The following is a 20,515-nucleotide window of genomic DNA, read 5'->3' as shown; positions in this document are numbered from 1 at the left end:
ATAGATTGTATCACCGTGGCCTGCAACTCTGCCTTCCTCAAATTAGTTCGGACTTCCAAGTTAAAATGTTTGGCCAATTTCAAGAGGTCCGACTTTAGCAACGCTCGGAACTGTGCCTCACTCGGGGTTACCACAAAGTTCTGTGCCACAAACGCCATGGTGCCTATCGTTAACACCTGTTAACCTCCACCCAAGACTTTACCCCAATTTCTCAAATTTTTTTACCAATTAATAATTAATTAATAAATTTTAATTAATAAAAAATTATTATTTTATTATGTTATACAATTTTAAATCCCGGACGTAGACCCAATTGCGAAACCGCAAATCGTAATTTGGACGAGCCCCCAATTCTGTTACGTGGTCCCCTCGGTGAATACCTGGTCTCGGTGACCCCCGGACCGTGAGAGGAACTTCGCCAGAAAGTTATATTATATATGCGCTTTCGCCACGCAATCCATATGAATTCCACCCAAGAGACAACCGATGTTCAAGGATATATTTCAATGGTAATGATACCATACAATTTCAATGATACCACCACGGAGATTTTCCCCGAGCAATCAACAATAAGCAACCATCAACAATTCCCCATCCACAATCAATTCCCTATGATTAAGATGGCCATCTTATATGTGTGTGTCCCCGTGAGTACTCACGACCCCCTTTTTGTCTCGGTCCCGCACAATGTCTCTGGGTCCCTCCTGACCAAGATGATGGTCGGCGTCGCCGCACTCGGGCGGTTGAACGAACCCCGGGTGGACGTGTTTCCACCGGGCAGGTATCGTACCCGGCACCCCAGCTGCAGCCCCTCGTGGCCACGCGAAGCGGGTACGGGAAAGCAAGCCAAAAGCCCCACGCCGCTTGCAAGGCGTGTTAGGCCCCAACGGGCGACCCGTACGCGTCTTTTTAGACGGTGTCGCGAACGGTGCCAAACGCTGGGTCGGTGCACGGCCACACGACAGTTTGACGTCCACCGGGCAGGTATCCGTCCCGGTAACTCCTCTCGCCAGACGGGCTCGGGAACGCCGCTTTTCCACACGGCTCAATCAATCCCACCTTTCGTCGGAGCGGGGCGAGGAAGAAGAATCCTCGTCCTTTTTCTTCCTCGTGTCTTTTTTTCTTCCGTTTCCGGTCACTTCCGTTTCCGGACACTTGTCAGAAGGGCTCCTGACCCTCCAACCACAACAACTCTTAATCTATTACACATGGCTAAGCAAAGACCTGAATGGTAATTCACATACATTCACATAAATATGTAACAACAGGTATAAGGTCGAAATCATGAACACAGGACTTTCATTTAAAAAATGATTGTACTTAAGAATAAATTAATTTTAAACATGTCAACCACACATAGATGACAATCAGTGAAAAAATCACTGATCATCCAGGATTCGAACCTGGGAACCTGCGCTTTACTAGTGCGACGCCCTAACCAACTGAGCTATACGATCAGATGGAGAAGAACGGATGATTTTAAATCAATAGGTCTTCAGTTCTAGTCCCGTTCCTCTAACATCCTCTCATCTGAGAAGCGTATTGATTTAAAATCATCCGTTCTTCTCCATCTGATCGTATATTTCAGTTCAACTTCAACTTCAGGTTAGAGCATCTTACTAGTAAAGCGGAGGTTCCCAGGTTCGATCCTGTATGATCAGTGATTTTTTCACTGATTGTCATTGATGTTGTGTGGTTGACATGTTTAAAATTAATTTATTCTTAATTTATTCTTATGATATTAACCCACACGTTTAAGCTTCGTTTCTATATGATTGTACTTGATATCATATTTTTGATGCATTTGACATTTCATTATTTACGACTTATCTATGAAATGAAACTTCCATTTGTTTTACTTAGTTCTAACAGCTAAGTCTAACAGTAATTGAACTGGGGTCAATGGCTTGCCAGGTTTACTCAAAAATCTTGTGTAGTTCTTGTAGCAGCCATGATGGTACTGAAGCTCCCTGGCAACCAAGTCCTCCCCTTCTATTTGATGCAGCATTTGTACATCCTCTTTTGCTTTTGCAGCCTTTAGAAGTTGACCTCCACTGATGAGTTCACATTTTACTAGCCTTACCATTGACCTCTTTCCTGAGATGTGACTGCGCTTGTATTGGTTGCTATGGCAGAAAATGCACTCTTCAGGAAACATATGTCGCCTGCTCCAATCTCTTTGGCTGCTGTTTGCATCTGAGGAACGCAACATTCTCTTTCTGCTGGGCTCTCCACTGCTTTCACTAACTACAACTGGACCATCGTCAAGTTCGTTCATGTCTGTCCCGGCATCTGCATTAAACAGAAGGAAGAAACAAATTTTGAGTGATTAGAATTTAACTTTTTTTCAACAAATATGAAACATGTATTTATTTTCTTCCTACCTACCAACCATTGATTTATTGTCTAAACATAAATATACACAATTGTTTTAATTTTTTTTCTTCCAGTTACTTGTATACCCAATTTTTTCTGACAATATATTTAAAAATATATATAATACAACAATTATATTTTTGTTTGGCCTTTAGGATATCATGGGATGGAACGTGCAATTTGATGCAACAATAAAAACTTGTGCCATCTCACGTTGGTATTTGCCCCAAATAAAGCCGGCAGCATCATCCATGCATTGACAAAATAGCGGTCACACTCAAAGTAACTGTGCAAGTAAACATTTGCACCTTAAAAGTATACATGCACACTGTGCACAAAAAATTGTCGATAGCTCCGCCGTCTTCCAGGATTTTTTGAGAAACTGTTTAGAACAAAGTCCACATGTTATTTTTTTTAATTGTCGATAGCTCCGACGTCTTCAAGGATTTCTCGGGAACTGTTAAAAACAAAGTGGGGTTTTTTTTCCGCCACCAAGACGGCAAAGTGTTTTTTCATATCTAATGTATTTCATTGATATTCAGTTGTTGTTTTTCTACTCAGATCAGTGAGTAAATTTTCTTTTTTGCCTCAATAGTAGGTGACGTTTTTTTTCTTCAAAAAACTTCCATGTCCCCCCCCCCCCCCAAGAATCTATTGGTGCATCCCTTGTTATACATTTGTACACGCTTTGCTAGTAAAAATATTAATGACCATGACCACCGCGCAAAAAACAACAACAAAACAAAAATACAAAATAAAAATAAACTCAACATGTGTTTATTGTTTATAATTATAGAGTTTAAAATTTTGCAAACATCTGTCTTTTTTAGTAACAAATATCAAATCATGGTTTTTTTAACAACTCCGACAAGGTAAACATACTTTTTATTACCATCATTTACAGGACAGTAAGAAGTACCTACCGTACAATTTAGTAAAAATGTGTAGTCTACATGTACAAAATTATTTCTTAATTCTTTGTGGATCCTAAAAACTGTAATGAGGTGTGACATGAGCCTGATGACATAAACCACAATATCCCCACATATCATGATACTATTACGAAAGTAAAAGAGCATGCTTGCAATAGTACGATTTGTATTATAAATTGTAGTCTTGAAATAGATAAACAAAATCATAAAATGTACATTTCATCATGCATGACTTGCTGAGTCTGCTGTACATTTGTCAATTGAATTTGAAGATACTACTCTTCTAAGGCCAACTCCAAATCTTCCGGAACTTGTTACTAACTTGCTTGAATCAAGCATGATGATTTATTTGATCATGGTATATGGCAATGTAATGTGAATTCTATCATCACGATCAGATTCTATCATCATGATCATGTCTATGTTTGCAGAACAATTGAAACTTTTGGCTAAACTTAAAGCTTACTAAAAAAATTACTACATAATCATATTAACTTACCATGAGATGTAGATGTTTCGGTCTTTTTCTCCTTCAGCCTGTTCACTTTACTGATGTCACAAAAGCGACGTGAACAATCATAATGGTAGCCAATGTTGGGATTTTCTGGTTTGGCTTCAATGCAGGATTGTGTATCGGCAAAATCAAGCCCCAGCTTTACCGCACAGTCGGCCAGTAAATCGCGTTCTTTACAGTCATAGAGCAACCATTTACTCGCAAATTCAACAAAGCGGGCCCAGTTTTTATCATTGAATTGAATGAAATTGCTTTTAGTTTTATGGACAACATGCATCACGCAAAATTTGGACGAAAATTGAACAGGTTTTCCTGTCACTGCCGAAGCAATGGGCGTCGCCATCTTGGTTTGTCAGCTACCGAACGGAGCTTAGTATGAGCTGCGTGATTGGCCAATTACGGCACCTGACGTATCTGGAGCGCTCATTCGCTGAATTTATCACGTGAACAACCTTGTCCGCGAATTTTAAACCTGATTTTTTTATCGAAATTCTTTCTTTATTTGTATTTTAATGTGCAGGTATATTTATTGGGGACATTATTATATCGAATGGAACGAATATTTTGCTGATTTTCATGAATAAATCAAGTAATCCCCATTCCTGTTGCACGAAAAAGTGGATTTTAATGGTATGCCCTATGGCCTAGTAGAGGAAGACAGTAAAACATCTGTAGAGTTGGCCTTGGATAGGCCTACCATAGGCGGAGAGTTTGGAGAGTGAGGTGGGTTACCAGACTGTTTCTCATCTGAAAGATGTTTTAACGTAAGAATAGCATTTTTCCGATGAGTATATCTAAAGTCATTTCTCTCTTTATTCGGTATTTCTCATTTGAGTGACATGTTTGAATGACATTAATTATCTTTGGGGTTCCATTTTCTTTATGCAGTAGAAATCCCCACCCGAATAAGTGACGTCTCTCTTGTGTCAGCAACGCTTCTCTACCGAGTGACTTTTTGAGGTTTGGTGACATTTCGTCCCTCCGAATGTCATTTTTCTCTTTTGAGTACCATATGTGATGGACGTTCGTTTCTAACGAGCGGCGTTTCATCAATTTCTTTGAGACTTCCCATGTTTGAGTGACGTCTCTGCTGTGTAATTGATGCTCTGCATGCGGGGCGAGGAAGTCTGCTGAGGCATCCGGGCAGGGTGTAGGGAAGGACGCGGCTCAGGAGCAGCAGAAGATCCCCCTTCAGGGCGTAGACAAAGCTCCCTGGAAGAAAAGACGGGAGTGGGGTGGGCAACCGTGGACTGCAGGGGGTGCGGAGGCGGCGCAGTGTCCGCAGGCAACGCGGAGCCTCGGCAGTCGGAGCGGGAAGTTCGTGGTAGACGACAGAGTCGCACAATATATATCAAGCTCCGGCCTCGGGACGCAGCGTCCGCGGAACATCACCAACTGAATCGCGAAAAGTGACGAACTCTCACGGTAGGATCATGCTGGGAGCCACCCACAGACGGTCTCTTCTCGTGGGATTTCCAGCGGGCCGACCACGCACCTAGCCCTGCTCTTATCGGTGAAATCCACGGACGCAGACGCTTTGATCCGGTACCACCGGGGCCAAGCATGCGTTCGGGATGCAAACACGGCACGATGCTGCTGGTACAGGTAAGTACAACTCGTGAATAGCCCACAGATTTGAGTACAAAGCCCAGAACTGTGCTGATTCAGTACCTTTAACAGTGTGATGTTACCCAAAAGGAAGGTACAACCCAGTCTGTATTACAGTCCGTGGCAGTCATGGTTCATGAGAACTACAGAAGAAAAAAATCTCTGGACTAAGTTGCAATAGGGCCTAAATCGAATAAGCATAGTTTCCCGATTTGATTCCTTACATTTCACTTCCTGGGATGACAAGGGCATCTGAAATGCAAATGTAGATAAGCCATAAAAGTGATTGTTCATGGGACAGTAATCACAGTTTTATTCTGACCTGCACCATGTGGCATTCTCAAAAAGGTTGACATATGTTGTGGGTTTATTGATCTCAAGCGGAAGAATGCAATGGTGGTCATGGATCATGGCATAGCTTTACTTAATGTTAAAATACTGTTCCTGAATTTCATCGAAGGCATTCTCATTATTAATGTAAAGTGTGTGTGTGTTATTGTTGTTGTTGGTTATCTCCACCTGCGGGTTTCTGAAGGTGGAAAGGAGCCCTCCCAGGTCTCAAAGTATCCACCTTCATATGTGTGTGTTTATGTGTGTATAGTATATATATATATATATACCTTGACTTATATATATATATACCTTGACTTATATATATATACCTTGACTTATATATATATATACCTTGACTTATATATATATATACCTTGACTGTATATATATATATATACCTTGACTTATATATACATATACCTTGACTTATATATATATATATCTTGACTTATATATATATATACCTTGACTGTATATATATATATATACCTTGACTGTATATATATATATACCTTGACTTATATATATATATACCTTGACTTATATATATATATATCTTGACTTATATATATATATATATACCTTGACTGTATATATATATATATACCTTGACTTATATATATATATACCTTGACTTATATATATATATATCTTGACTTATATATATATATACCTTGACTTATATATATATATACCTTGACTGTATATATATATATACCTTGACTTATATATATATATATATACCTTGACTTATATATATATATATCTTGACATATATATATATATACCTTGACTGTATATATATATATATATACCTTGACTGTATATATATATATACCTTGACTTATATATATATATATATACCTTGACTTATATATATATATACCTTGACTGTATATATATATATACCTTGACTTATATATATATATATATACCTTGACTTATATATATATATATCTTGACATATATATATATATACCTTGACTGTATATATATATATACCTTGACTGTATATATATATATATACCTTGACTTATATATATATATACCTTGACTGTATATATATATATATATATATATATATATATATATATATATATATATATATATATATATATATATATATATATATATGTCTTAAATATAAATCTTAAATATATGTCTTAAATATCCACAAACCAACCCTCTTTTTGCAGCTCGTTATTACGTTTCCTCCCATCCTTTCTCTCCTTTTTTGACTCTTCATTAATTTCCAACAATAAGCTGTGGGAAAATGATTAGATCAGTGATACAATATAATTGGTTTTTTACAATTCATAATGCTGAGGCTCGACTAACAGGGTTGGTGCCAGGAAGGGCATCCGGCCATAAAACATTGCTTCAAAAAGGGGACCACGGTGCCCGAAAAGGCCAACCCCTGCTCTGCGGGGACAAATGGTCTCTAAAGGTGGTTCTTCTATAATGCTGAGGCTGTCTTGCTTCTGGCATTCCAAATCCTAGGGTGCTTGTAACTTTTACGTTGCATGGTTTGTTCTACACTGTCACTGATGATCTCCCAACTTGTGGTAAAACAGATATGCACAAACAAATTTGCATATCTCACATTCACTTGAATCTCCATAATATTTGTTGTCGTCTTCAATGTCACGTGTGCATCCCTCCTCTTAGTGTGGTTGGTCTATCACTTGAATATATACATTCCTGATGTGCTCTTGAGCATATTGAGCCAGACTCATATATGCTCTTCTAATCCTGTCAATTGATGCAAGTTTAGATACCAAATCAAGTGTAAGGATGTGATTTGAAGTGCCTATGAGGTGGTACCATGATCTAGGTTGTATTCAGTGGGCTTTCCTGGTGATGTTGCTTCACTGATGACCCACATGGACTGTTATATTGGAGTGACTGAGGATAAGCTCTCAAGGTATGTAAAATACCCCCAATGGCACAGCATCTCAAGCCTCTGACAGTAGAGCTTGCACAAGCCTTCTTGTGGGGTAGGGGAGGATATTGTTCTCATTAACATATGTAGAGGTCAAAGTCGAATCACTGGAACATTAACAGTTACTTCTGGCAGATGGTGCTCGTTAACCTTGGTAAGCAGCTCATCTTGGAAAATGAATCTCTGAATTCAAATCCTCCACTGCCTTATGGATCAGATTTGAAAGCAAAGGTGAAGGGGTTAATGATGTGGAGGCAGCAATCCTTCTTAACCCTAAATAGATGTAAACCTCGGTATACCTATTCTGTACGGATGGGCATACCCAGGGGTACACCTATCTAAGGTTAAAGGAGGTTTCATTTCCGTTCTTTAAACCATGGATCATTTCCGTTCTTTAAACCATGGATCGCCATTGGGCAAGGTGCACTACTCCATTTTCGCCTACCGATCAGGGTTATGTGAAGCCATAGGAGCATGTGGTGGATGGCTATGCAGGCAGTTGGCACATATTGTCAGTAATGGCTGCATTGTCTTGATGCTAGGCAGGTGATTCTCTCATGGAGAACAATAGTTAGGATCAACTATCTAGTATAGACACTGCCCAGAAAGCAATGGCACACCATTTCCGTACATGTCAAGAAAACAATTACGATCAAAAATGTGAGAGATGAAGCTACAGTGCTGGATGATGATCCTTCAAGGTTTGAAAGAACAAAAATTGATACTGGGGAAGAGAAAGGTGTTTTAATGAGTAGAACTGGCCGTTATGACGGGACTGGATGAAACCCGCAAGGAAATCCAGTCGTTGAGGTCACAAGAACTGAAAGTCGAACTCTGAGATTCTCAAAAGTCTCCAGAATTGGGACATGGAATGTAAAATCAATGAATCAGGAAAAGTTAGATGGAATAAGGAGGGGGCATGTAGAGTACAAAAACTGACATTTTGGCCATAACTGAACTTCACCAAACTATTGTCTTGATTTGATGTGGTAGCAAGATATTATTAAAGATAGTTCAACACAGAAGAGACTGGTTTGGGGCAGTTTCAATCTGACAATTATTGTAAAGTGTTCTTTTCTGGTCACAGGATCGGTAAAGGAAATGGAGTGGCAGTGATTTGCAATATGAATACCGCAGAGTAAATACTAAGATGCAATGCAGTCAATAATAGGCTAATATCGGTGATGTTGAAAGTACATCCAGTGAAAGTCACCATTATTCAGATATACGCCCCAACTTTTGCAGCAGATGAAGAAAATGTGGAGGAAATTTGCAGGAGCTGGTGGAACAGGTGCCCATATAAGGAGATGTTTTAATTACTATGGGAGAATGGATTGTAGAAATTGGAGAAGCAGGAGCACAAGGGATTGCAGGAGAGCATGGACTTTGTATCCAAAATGAGCCAGGGGAGCGATGGGTGGAGTTCGATATGGAGAATGATCTCGTAATTGCAAACACATGGTTCAAACAACCCAAGCGCAGGCTGTACATAATATGTACTTCACCTGATGGGCAACATCACAGGAAAATTTAGGTCTCGGAATGAGGACCTTAAGAGTAACCAGGAAATGACCTGGCAGTCGAAATTCAGGTGAAAGAAACATGGAAGGACTATACCAAAGCTCGATACAAGTGAGATAGCAACATGATGGCAACCTTCGAAGAAAGAGTATGAGCAAGAAGCAACGGTGATATAATGTGAGGTACATAGAGCCTTGAAAGAGCTGGAAAATGCAAAGGCACCAGGTGCTGACAGAATTCCTATCAGACTCCTCAAGGTAGTTGTTGAGAAGGTAATCAGAATTTTAACAGCTATCTGTACACAGATCTGGAGCAGGATTGTATGGCCTAAAAGGTGGAAGCAGTCAGTCTAGATATCATTACCAAAGAAAGGGGATGCAAGATAATGTTCAAATAACCAAACTATTGTCTTGATTTCATGTGGTAGCAAGATATTATGAAAGATAGTTCAACACAGAAGACTTCTGTTAGTGAGAAACACCCATTGGGCAAGAAGATTTTAGAAGAGGAAGAAGTACGTACGAGATATCAAATTGCAAACCTGGGGTAGATCGAAGAAAAAGCAAGTGAATATCAAAGGAAGGCGAATCTCTGTTTTATAAATTACGAGCAAAAGCAACCGTCGCTTTCCTGACGGATTTAATCAAAAGACATGTTGTACTTCGCAAACATTCTGCTTTATTCATTCTATAATTTGCCCGAGGTCATCTTCCATCTGCTTTGAAGTCAGCTAACATCACATTCATCAACCATCCTTGCTGTTTATATATGGCTTAAGCAAAAAACAGTTTCCCTTCGCTGCAAAGCTCAGTGTTGGATGCTTTGGTTTGAAAACATCCAACACTGAACACTCACATGGTGACAATGTCTTGTGTGAGCAGAAGTACGAAGTTTCAGGGGCGGTGAATAGACGCAGAGTTGCTGGTTTGCACACCCACCAGAAGTAAAAAATAATATCACCAAAAACTATTCCGTCCATTCCATCCAACGTATAATTTCCTTTTCAGCTATTTACTTCCCAGAGAAACCTCAGCAGTGTTAACAGTTACTGATTTATGCAAAGTTGCGTTTTGGGAAAGGGGGAGAGGGGGGGGGGGGGGGGAATAGGGAAGGTTGAGGACTCAAGTCTCTGTATACTAGAAGTCGCAACAACTTGCAATTGGAAGCCATTCTGTTTCCATCGACCCAAAGCATTGGGCAAGATCACCAAGGATAACCTGTGTCCATTGTGTGTGAAGTGGATTATTTCCGTTTTTCAATCAAGCTGTCTTTTTCTGTACCCAAATGGAAAATTATATTACTTCATGCTTTTTTTTGTTCGTTCTTCCAAATGTGTCAGAATATATCATTTTCTCCCTTTTTCTCCCACTTTTCTGATTCATTATTTATTGCAATACAATATACTGTTTTGCTCCAAGGCGAGGCCAAAGGCGAATGGATACTGAATTATTTTGCAATTAACTATGCCATGGACCATGACATGTTGTTAACCAATGTCAACTTCGGTCCCCTTGTGTTTTATACCTCTCCCCCCCGCCCTCCCCCTCCCATGCCTCCTGCCCCCAAGCCCTCTCCCTCCCACACTTCTCCCTGCTCTCAAATGTTGTGGTTGTGTGCTTCCCCTTCTCTCCCCATCTTGTCTTCCGCTCCCTCTTTTTGTGTGTTTTGTTTGTCTGGTCGATTTGTTTGTGAAATAAATGTTAGCTCTTTCACGAGCCTCGATTCAGTATACAAAAAAAAAAAAAAAAAAAAAAAAAAAAAAACTGCAACACTTAGACTAATTCGAAACAAAATAAACAAACTTACACTACAAACACACAAGTGACGTCTTTACTTATAAACAACTTTTCTGGGATGTTCTTGACATGTCATAAATGATAGAGTGCCTTCAGAAAGTATTCACACACCTTGAATTTTTCACATTTTGTTATGTTACAGCCTGAATTTAAAAGGGATTAAATTTAAATTTTCTGTCAACGATCTACACAAAATACCCCATAATGACAAAGTGAAAACATGTTTTTGGAATTTTTTTACAAATTTATTGTAAACAAAATACAGAAATATCTAATTTACATAGGTATTCAGTCCCCTGTGTCAATATTTCGTGGAAGCGCCTTTGGCAGCAATTAAAGCTTCAATTCTTCTTCACTATTTCTGTATCAGATTTGCACAACCTGGATTTGGAGAGTTTCTCCAATTGTTCCTGGCAGATGCATCGGTAAACAACAATCTTCAAGTATTTCCACAGATTCTCAATGGGATTATAGTCTGTTGTTTGGATGGGCCACACAAGGACTTTCACATTTTTGTTCTGAAGTCATTGCAATGTTGATTTGGCTGTATGTTTGGGGTCATTGTCCTGTTGGAACATAAATCTTTGCCACAGTCTAACGTCTTTTGCACTCTGAAGCAGGTTCTCCTCAAGGATTTGCCTGTATTTGGTTTCATTCCTTGTTCCCTCTATCCTTACAAGTCTCCCAGTCCCTGCCACTGAAAAACATCCATGTAGCATTATGCTGCCACCATCATGCTTGTGTTAGGTGGTGTTAGATGGGTAATGAGCTGTGCTTTGTTTCCGCCAGATGTAGCGCTTTGCAATCAGGCCAAGTGGTTACATTTTTGTCTCATCAGACCACAGAATCTTTTGCTTCATGCTCTCAGAATTTTTTACGTGTCTTTTTGCAAACTCCAGACATGCTGTCATGTGCCTTTTTCTCATGAGTAGCCTCCATCTGGCCATTCTCGCATAAAGCCTAGATTTGTGAATTGCTGCAGAGACTGTTGTCCTTCTGGCAGGTTCTTCCATCTCAGCCAAGGAACTCTGTAGTTCTGTCAGAGTGGTCTTTGGGTTCCTGGTAACCTCCCTGATCAAGGTCATTCTTTCCCGGTTGCTCAGTTTGGTCAGACTGCGAACTCTAGGAAGAGTCTGGATAGTCCCATCATCTTTCCACTTCCTAATGATGGAGCTCACTGTGCTCTTCGGAACTTTCAACATTCTAGAATTGTTTTATATCCTTCTCCAGATCTATGCCTCCTCACAATTCTATCTCAGAGCTCTACAGACAGTTCCTTGGACTTCATGGTGGAGTTTCTGCTCTGACATGCACTGTCAACTGTAGGACCTTCTAAAGAAAGGTGTTTTTCTTTCTAAATCATGTCCAATCAATTGAATTGGACACAGATGGACTCCAATCAAGTTGTAGACATCTCATGAATGATCAAAGGAAATTGGATGCTCTTGAGCTCAATTTGGAGTTTCATCACAAAGGGGTTGAATACTTATTTATTCAAGACATTTTAGCTTTCATTTTTAATTATTTTCCCAAAAATTCCATAACAAAAAAATTCCACTTTGATATTGTGGGGTATTATGTGTAGATCAGTGACAATTTTTTAAAATTCAATCCATTTTTAATTCAGGCTGTAATACAACAAAATGTGAAAAAAAGTCAAGGCTATAACCACATTCATTTTTAACACATTTTTCCCATGTACATGAACCAAAAAGTGCGATTACGCAATCGGTTCGGTTCACTTCTGTTGGTCTGTCCTTCAGTCCACAAACGTCAATTTATGATCGAGGAACAATTACATTTCAATTGAATTGTTTTATTTTGAAAATGAACTGGAACATTAATTGGAAAACAAACCTGCAATTTCACAGTACTTTGGCTCTGAATTTATCCCAATTTCAAATGTGCAGAAAGGAATGAGATAATTTGTTTACACTGTCTGCCTTCCTATCAGTCAAACAAAATTGAAAATCATTCCAAACAGGAGACGTACTGTTTTTGAGAATGTTATAAAGGACACAACCAACAGGCACGAACTAATGTAACGTGTTAAATAGGGTGGTGTAATATCCACTGCGTAAATAGGGTGGCTGTAAACTTCTGGAATTATTTTTTTAAATAAGAGCAATCATTATTGTATTGAAATTGAATTATATACTTGAACACTATAGAACACAAATCGCCTTGCTACCACTTCCATAACCTCCAGTTTTGCAGTACTCCGGACGTGTTAAATAAGGCGCTGTATAAGACTGCTTCAACGGCACTAAACTGCCGGAATATTTTATACACCCATTAAAATCATTATTATATTTCAATTGATTTATATAGGGTACTTATATTTATACACACTGTGTGGGGTAAAGTGTTCTATGAACTCTCTAGTCTTTCAAGTATTTGTCTGTTTTGAAAATAATACCAATAGTTTTGTTACCAGGTAAAACCTGCATCTTGATGTATTGATTGTTTCCAAACATGCATTTGGAAATCCTTACATGTTCAAAGCATCAATAAAAATGTCTTTAAGGTGGCTATCTTGGATATGTGCCAATAATATTATTATCGTCACAGTGCCAGGGTAGCATCTATTGGTGCCAGGTTAGCGTCCATTTGAAACGGACTCAGCACATGTAGAAGCTTTAGAACGACAATAAAACAAACGGACAAAGGAAACAAACAGACATACTCTAAACAACGTGAACGCGAAGGGCGAGTAGACTAAGTTTATTCCCTGTTGTCTTACAGCCTTAATATAAAAAAAATGTGGCTCAATCAAATTGTAAGTACAGAATCCTGATTCGTGGAGGAGAGACAATGTGGGCCCACATCTTTTAGCTTGCACTTATAGGGTACATCTACAGTCACGTGAAAAAGTAAGTACACCCCATGTAAAGTTTTGACTTTTTCAACATATTTCAACATACAGCTATTTGATCTTCATTTCAACAATATTGATAGATAAAGTTGATATAATATAACAAATATCATGAAACATTTACATTTTGTAGTCCATTGTATAATTTAAATAAACATAAATGCAAAATTCGCATGTGGAAAAAGTAAGTACACCCTTGGCTCTAATAGGTGGTATTGCCCCCTTTGGCAGAAACAACCTCAAGTAGGCATTTCTTATAACTGTCTACCAGTCTCTGACATTGACTGGGAGAAATTTTTGCCCACTCCTCCATGCAGAATTCTTTCAGCTGTGCGATGTTTGAGGGGTTTCTTGCATGCACAGCTCGTTTCAAATCCCCCCACAACATCTCGATGGGATTTAGATCCGGGCTTTGACTGGGCCATTCCAGAACCCTCCATTTCTTTCTTTTCAGTCATTCCTTGGTGGATTTACTGGTATGTTTAGGGTCATTGTCATGTTGCAAGGTCCACCTTCGGTTGAGCTTCAACTTTCCGACAGATGGCCTCACATTATCCTCAAGCACCCTCTGGTACAATGAAGAATTAATAGTGGATTCTATGATGGTGAGCTGCCCAGGCCCTGATGCAGCAAAGCTGCCCCAAACCATAATATTTCCATCACCATGCTTTACAGTTGGTATCAGGTTCTTGTGGTCAAATGCTGTCTTTGGTTTTCGCCAAACATGTCTTCTGGTACTGTGGGCAAATAGCTCTACCTTTGACTCATCTGTCCTGAGCACATTGTTCCAGAAGTGCTGGTCTTTGCCTAGGTGTTCATTGGCAAACTTTAGTCTTGCCGTGATGTTCTTTCTCGACAGCAAAGGTTTCCTCCTGGCACACCTCCCATGTATATCAAATTTGTGCAGCTTCTTTCTAATGGTAGTGTCGTGGAAGTGTGTTTGGGACTCGAGACTCCAATGACCGGAAACAGGTTTACAAAAGATCAAGACTTTATTAACTACTAGTTCACTTGTTTCAATATAATAAGGAACTACAATACCATAACGAATTTAGTAATTCAAGTCGTTGGTTCTTCCTCATTGGCCGGTGCTCTCCTGGCACTGCTTTCCCATTGCATACTCGTTCGTCCGTCGGGCAGATGTTCTCGTGGCAAGTCCTCCTGACTCAAAGTTTGCTCTTGCTTATATGGGCAAATTGGAGTTAATCCTCCGTGCGCTGAATGTTAATCCTCCGTGCGCTGAAGCTCCTTGGTCATCCACAACCGCCTCCCTGCTGGGGAGGTTCTTCACCCTCTTTGCATCCCGATGTCCAAAAACAAATAGTGCGGGCTTGGGAATGTGTGTTAGCCCGGGGTCGTAATAAAGGTGGACAAAAGGACTCCCAGCTTCGACAGAGCGAGATACATTCCTGACATTCTTACAACCACCTGCTAGTACCTGCTTCCAACCAATGAGTTATACTGAGTTACAATCAATGAGTTACATTTCCACAATTCCCTCATCTTTTTGTTTTTGTTTATATTAACCATTAATCTAAACATCAATAAAAGTAAACAATCAATCACTACAAGTAAACATCAATACAAGTATAAGTAAATAATCAATCACTACAAGTAAATATCAATACAAGTATAAGTAAATAATCAATCACTACAAGTAAATATCAATACAAGTATAAGTAAATATCAATACAAGTATAAGTAAATAATCAATCACTACAAGTAAATATCAATACAAGTATAAGTAAATATCAATACAAGTACTCAAACCACAACTTTGGTAATTACATTCCCTTGGACATACACCGTCATCCTGCAAGAATCACAAAACATTTCGTTGGTCATTGACTCCTTCCATATTGTTCAATCTATTGCATTTGCATCACAAATATCTTTTCAAAACAACACTTCACCATCACCAAGATACAACAATTTCACTTCATTTTCAAGTTTTGTAAAGCATCTGCAACATCTGGCAAAAACGTTTGCCTCCACACAAATGTTGACTCTTTGTTTGAAAGGAAGGGCTGATCACTTGTGTTTGAATCCAGGTATGAAACATTTTCTGTCTTCATAACACCTGCACTACTTCGTGTAGGATTTCGCTGTTGTGGTAACAGTGCGGAGTCATAGACTGACCCTGCTCTCCATGTAGCATTCTTGCCACTTTTGCTGTAAACCATAATAATTCCTGAACAAGGCCTTCACCCAGTTGTAGTCGACTTGCCTCCTCCCTCATTGTGAGTGGGCAGCAAGTATTGGTGTGACGTTGATTGGCCAGCAAGATGTGGAACAGGGATGCCGGATGCATCCACAATGATGTTGGGACCATGGTGTTCAGGTCATCCATGGTCCATACCATGAGCAACCAGCGGAATTGTGCACAGCTGTTGTGAAAAGGCACAGCCATTTGTTTGCAGCTCCATGCTGGCTCCCCGCAAGTTGGTGAAGTAATAACATATGTTCCCGCATTTCACAGAGGTTGCAGGTAAAATGTCGTTGTCCTGCAACTTCTGATGTGATGAATGTTCCAAGCCTTCGAACAAGAGTAAGTGATCGCCTTTCTTTCATATGTTGCAGTGTGATCCAGGCAGATGGTCACATAAATTTCCTTGGTGAAGGTAAGCATCCATCTCCAAGTTACACGGGAGAATGTCTTCATCATTCTTTGAGAAAGAGGGTGTATGCCACGATTAACTTCATTTTTTAGCCACAAATTTTCTTTCTTTCTTCTTCCCAATTCCGTTAGCAATCCCTCCAAAATGTGATCTCGTCTTATCCTTATGCTCAGTCATATCTGAATCTGCTTTCCGCACACACTGAATCAGATAGGGTACATCTTACCATGAAATCAGCATAATCATGTATATCTTCCGACAGTTTCACATTCAACAATTTGTTGTTTTTCCTTAACACAAAAAGTTATATTCATTTATATGCGTCACACAAATAATATTCAATCAGGTATGTATTTTATTACTAAACTAAGAATAGCATTGTATATGATTACAATCACAAACGGGAATACCTAATTCCCAACAACAATTTTCCCAAACCAACAAATTAAGCATAATGTATAATTACCATAATTCCTCTCCACTTTTTCTTTTCCCTCTTTTTTTTTTTTTTTTTTTTTTTTTTTTTCCTAACAGTGTGTCACTCGTGGTGATATGAGTTCATTGATATTGTAATTGACACAACTCATAACATTGTCGTTATGCCATTATCTTAATTCTACTGTTTATGTCGCCATAAAAGTCTTCCTTTTTTGGTTCCACATTTCTTTCCTCATTTGTCACTTCATGTGTTATCATCGTGTTGTTGGTTACCTTATTCAAACACACCGTCACTAAGGCTTTCAAGCAAGCCACCACTAAAACAATTGCCAATATAACTACTAAACCAACAAACAAGTCTGCTACTCCTTGTATATATTCATATCTATGACATAGTTATATGTCGATGACATTTAACATTATATACCAAACTAACAAGCTTCCTAAAAGGTAAATAAAGAAAATCCCTTAATATGTAACATAATCAGATTATTTGTCTTACCCTGATCCCCCTATCTCCCGGGGTTGAACTCAATCCCCTGATCATGGGTGTAGTTGTGATACATTTTTTCACTCATGCTGTATTAATATCAGCAGGTAATTGTATGTCATGTAGGCAAATAAATGTCACTATTCCAAGTAGGAATATCACATGTTGAAAATGTAATGTTTATCAATGCAAGGGGTGTTAAAATGTAATTCAAATGACTGTAAATCATGACTATCATTTTTCTACCACTGAATGTTCTGCTGGGCTGCTAGGTGCAGCCTCATTTTCTGTGGGATCGTCCACCTTAGCCCCATGTGCTTGCTTGCAATGAGAGGCATGAATCCAACTTTCTATTTTGGGTCCATATTTGTTTCTATTCTTATCAATCTCCTATGGTTTATCAATTCGTTCCAAGATACCGCAACCAAAGGTTTTAACCAAAGCTCTACCAAACTATTTCCAATTTGAACAAAAATGCCAGTGAAACAATGATTTGAAGGATTAACTTCAAGGGGTCAATAAATTTATTATATAGCCAGATCTAATTTTCCCATCCAATAGTTTGCCTTGCCACATGTCATATTATAACACCTTAATAAACCTTCGAAAAAATGTTTCCCATCTCAACAAATTTCCTTTTTACAAATAGCCATGTGTAACTTACGTATTTAACTACAATTTCCTCTCAATTTGTTTGGCCTAACTGGCCGCAAAAGTGGCTGCCAGCATGCAGTACCGTTTTTTATCTACCAAGGAAGTGTTCCACACAAGACCTCTACCAAAATGTTGTTTGTAAAAACAAATCTGGGATTTCTGATTACATGGATGCACACTCTCAGGACATTTTCAGGCTGCTGTTAACAATCCACTACGATGACTTAATTCCTTTACCCACAATCAAATAATTAGTACAAATTGAGGATATTATCCTTATCACATTCTTTTATAGATTCATTATGTTGGATCTAATTTTTTCCAATAATTTTCCACTGCTGTAAGGCGGAACAATAGCTCTCATAAGTCTTAGTAATATCGTACTTAATTTGCCCAGCAGAGAATAATTTATTTACTATCCTTTCTCATCTGTTAACCAGTGACTTTGTTTAAACTCCAGAACTGAAAACCCACAATAGTTCAAACCAGCAAAATTTTCTTTACTCTTTTCCCATATCATCTATGCCTAAAACACATCCATACATACAGCACAATTTATATGCTGATAAAATTCAAGTTTATATATATAAAATCCATGAGCAGAGTATTCTGGGAAGTCAGTGTAAGACCTCTCCCAAATTTGGATGATTTTGTACTTCCTCATTTCCTTTTATGAAGCTCATATCCATAAATAGATGTTATTCTCATATACATTCTATCAAAAATGGAATCCCAAAATTACTCACAATTTTACTATTAATTAATGGCTGCTCATAACCCAGCACATCAAATTTTTATATTCCATTTCCCTTGACAAAAGAGATAATGCTCATAATCAAATTATATTTCTATTTTATTTTACGGATTCTCTGGATATTCAATCCCATCCACATATCCCAATCCCATCCACATATAACTATCCATTTCCAGACAGGCACACTGTCGGTGTCAACAATCTTGTAAGATTGATACACAAAAACACACACACACATGCATTATGTATATTTGTTTGCGTTGGAACCATTATTTACAGATCAGATGGGTGTCAATTTTATTTCAATTTCATAAAATTTGTCAATCAAATTCAAAATGCTTATAGACAAATAAACCAAAAGTCCATTCTTAGAAAACCCTTATGATGTCACATTGAAATTACCCTTTCTGCCTTCACAATAATCTATCCAAATTTTGACTACACACCCATTTGCATGTCAGTCGACCATTGACCTATCAATCGTGCGGAACAATAGTCCGAAATTCCCACCTGATCATCATGTGACTCTTGTTACTTGGTTTGCCAAAAATTGCAACGCAATTGTTCCAAACTTTGTAAATTTAAAATTGCTGTGCCCAAAATAGAAGATCCAATTTTGGCATTTGATCAATTAATTATTAATTTGTTAACAAGCAAAAAGAAAAAATGAATCATTCTTGCTCTGAAAACTTTTCAGACACAAGAATCATCGACAGTTATTCATGTTTGTCCAGTAATCGAATCTGTTGAGGCCAATCATCATTTGGGATTTGCAGCAATGAAGGCCTAATCATTGTCTGAGGTATCGGTCAGCACTGGTACCCTTGATCTTGGTTTACCCTATTAACTTGTCTTCCTTTTGGTATACGGACATCCTCTTTTCCAATGTCCCATCCGTCCACATTTGAAACACCGGTTTCTGTCGTTGTCTGATCTGTGCACCTGTGCACTTGTATTGCTGGGCTGCATCTCTACATCCCTGAGTTGCCACTGCAATCTCTCGTTATCTCCTGAAACACGAAAAAATTCTCTGTACCGTCCTTTTTGGGGAGACAACTGGAAATCTGATGGGACAACTGTCACTTTCGTTCCTAATTTCGAGGGCAGTTGTGCATTTGTCTCCTCCACTGTATCCTGTATCCTTTTTATTTTAAGTTCTAGATCCGTTATCCGTTCTTGCTGTTCCCGTTGTCTGGATTCACCATCCCAAAGATGGAATGCAAGCCAGTCTACCGTTAGATTCTGTCTCTTCCTGGCTTTCAATCTTTGTTCCAATCTTTCCAATCGACTTCGCTCGAATGTACCATCTCTTGGAAACTCCTCATCATGTCCCTTTGTCCACAAATACCAATTCTCGACCTGTCTTATAGCTTCGGCACCATAACGGTCGTACATATGATGTGTACAAGTACCTTTTTGTGGAATTTCTGGTTGTCCTTGTGTATTCTTGCAGGCTCCATTTCCCATTCTGCCTTTTATCAAAGTAGCGTTGGATGTGTTGTAGCTTGTTCCAGGTTCCTCTAAAGCTTCACTCGTACCTCCAGGAAGGATCTCTCCACCTGTTCACACGGTGATTTTCAGAGAATCTCCCTCAGCTGTGGCTTTTGCACAATCCAATCTCACAGATCAGTATTTGCAGATGAGCCGGAGGGTCAGTATGAAAT

General features: G+C 38.8%; 2 protein-coding genes across 2 annotated transcripts in view; one reads left to right on the top strand and one right to left on the bottom strand.

Moving 5' to 3' along the window:
* Positions 1 to 1,855: 1,855 nt before the first annotated feature.
* On the bottom strand, positions 1,856 to 4,104 carry LOC144891810 (uncharacterized). Its single transcript, XM_078776439.1, has 2 exons — positions 3,808 to 4,104; positions 1,856 to 2,292 (listed from the first exon to the last, which is right to left on the bottom strand). Exons 1-2 carry the CDS (start codon positions 4,097 to 4,099, stop codon positions 1,856 to 1,858), a joined length of 729 nt encoding a protein of 242 aa, XP_078632565.1. The 5' UTR covers positions 4,100 to 4,104.
* Positions 4,105 to 5,069: 965 nt separating this feature from the next.
* LOC137439711 (corticotropin-releasing factor receptor 2-like) overlaps positions 5,070 to 20,515 on the top strand; it is a 318,876-nt gene continuing 303,430 nt past the window's right edge. The window contains exon 1 of the mRNA XM_078786781.1: positions 5,070 to 5,427. Within this exon, the coding sequence (XP_078642907.1) occupies positions 5,386 to 5,427 (42 nt within the window). The 5' untranslated portion in view covers positions 5,070 to 5,385. The remainder of the gene's footprint in view (positions 5,428 to 20,515) is intronic.

Source organism: Myxine glutinosa, chromosome 1, assembly GCF_964187855.1.
Source record: "Myxine glutinosa chromosome 1, kmMyxGlut1.1, whole genome shotgun sequence".
Classification (NCBI taxonomy): Eukaryota; Metazoa; Chordata; class Myxini; order Myxiniformes; family Myxinidae; genus Myxine; species Myxine glutinosa.
Note: the sequence above shows the minus strand (reverse complement) of the source record. Positions and strands in the feature narration are given on the sequence as shown.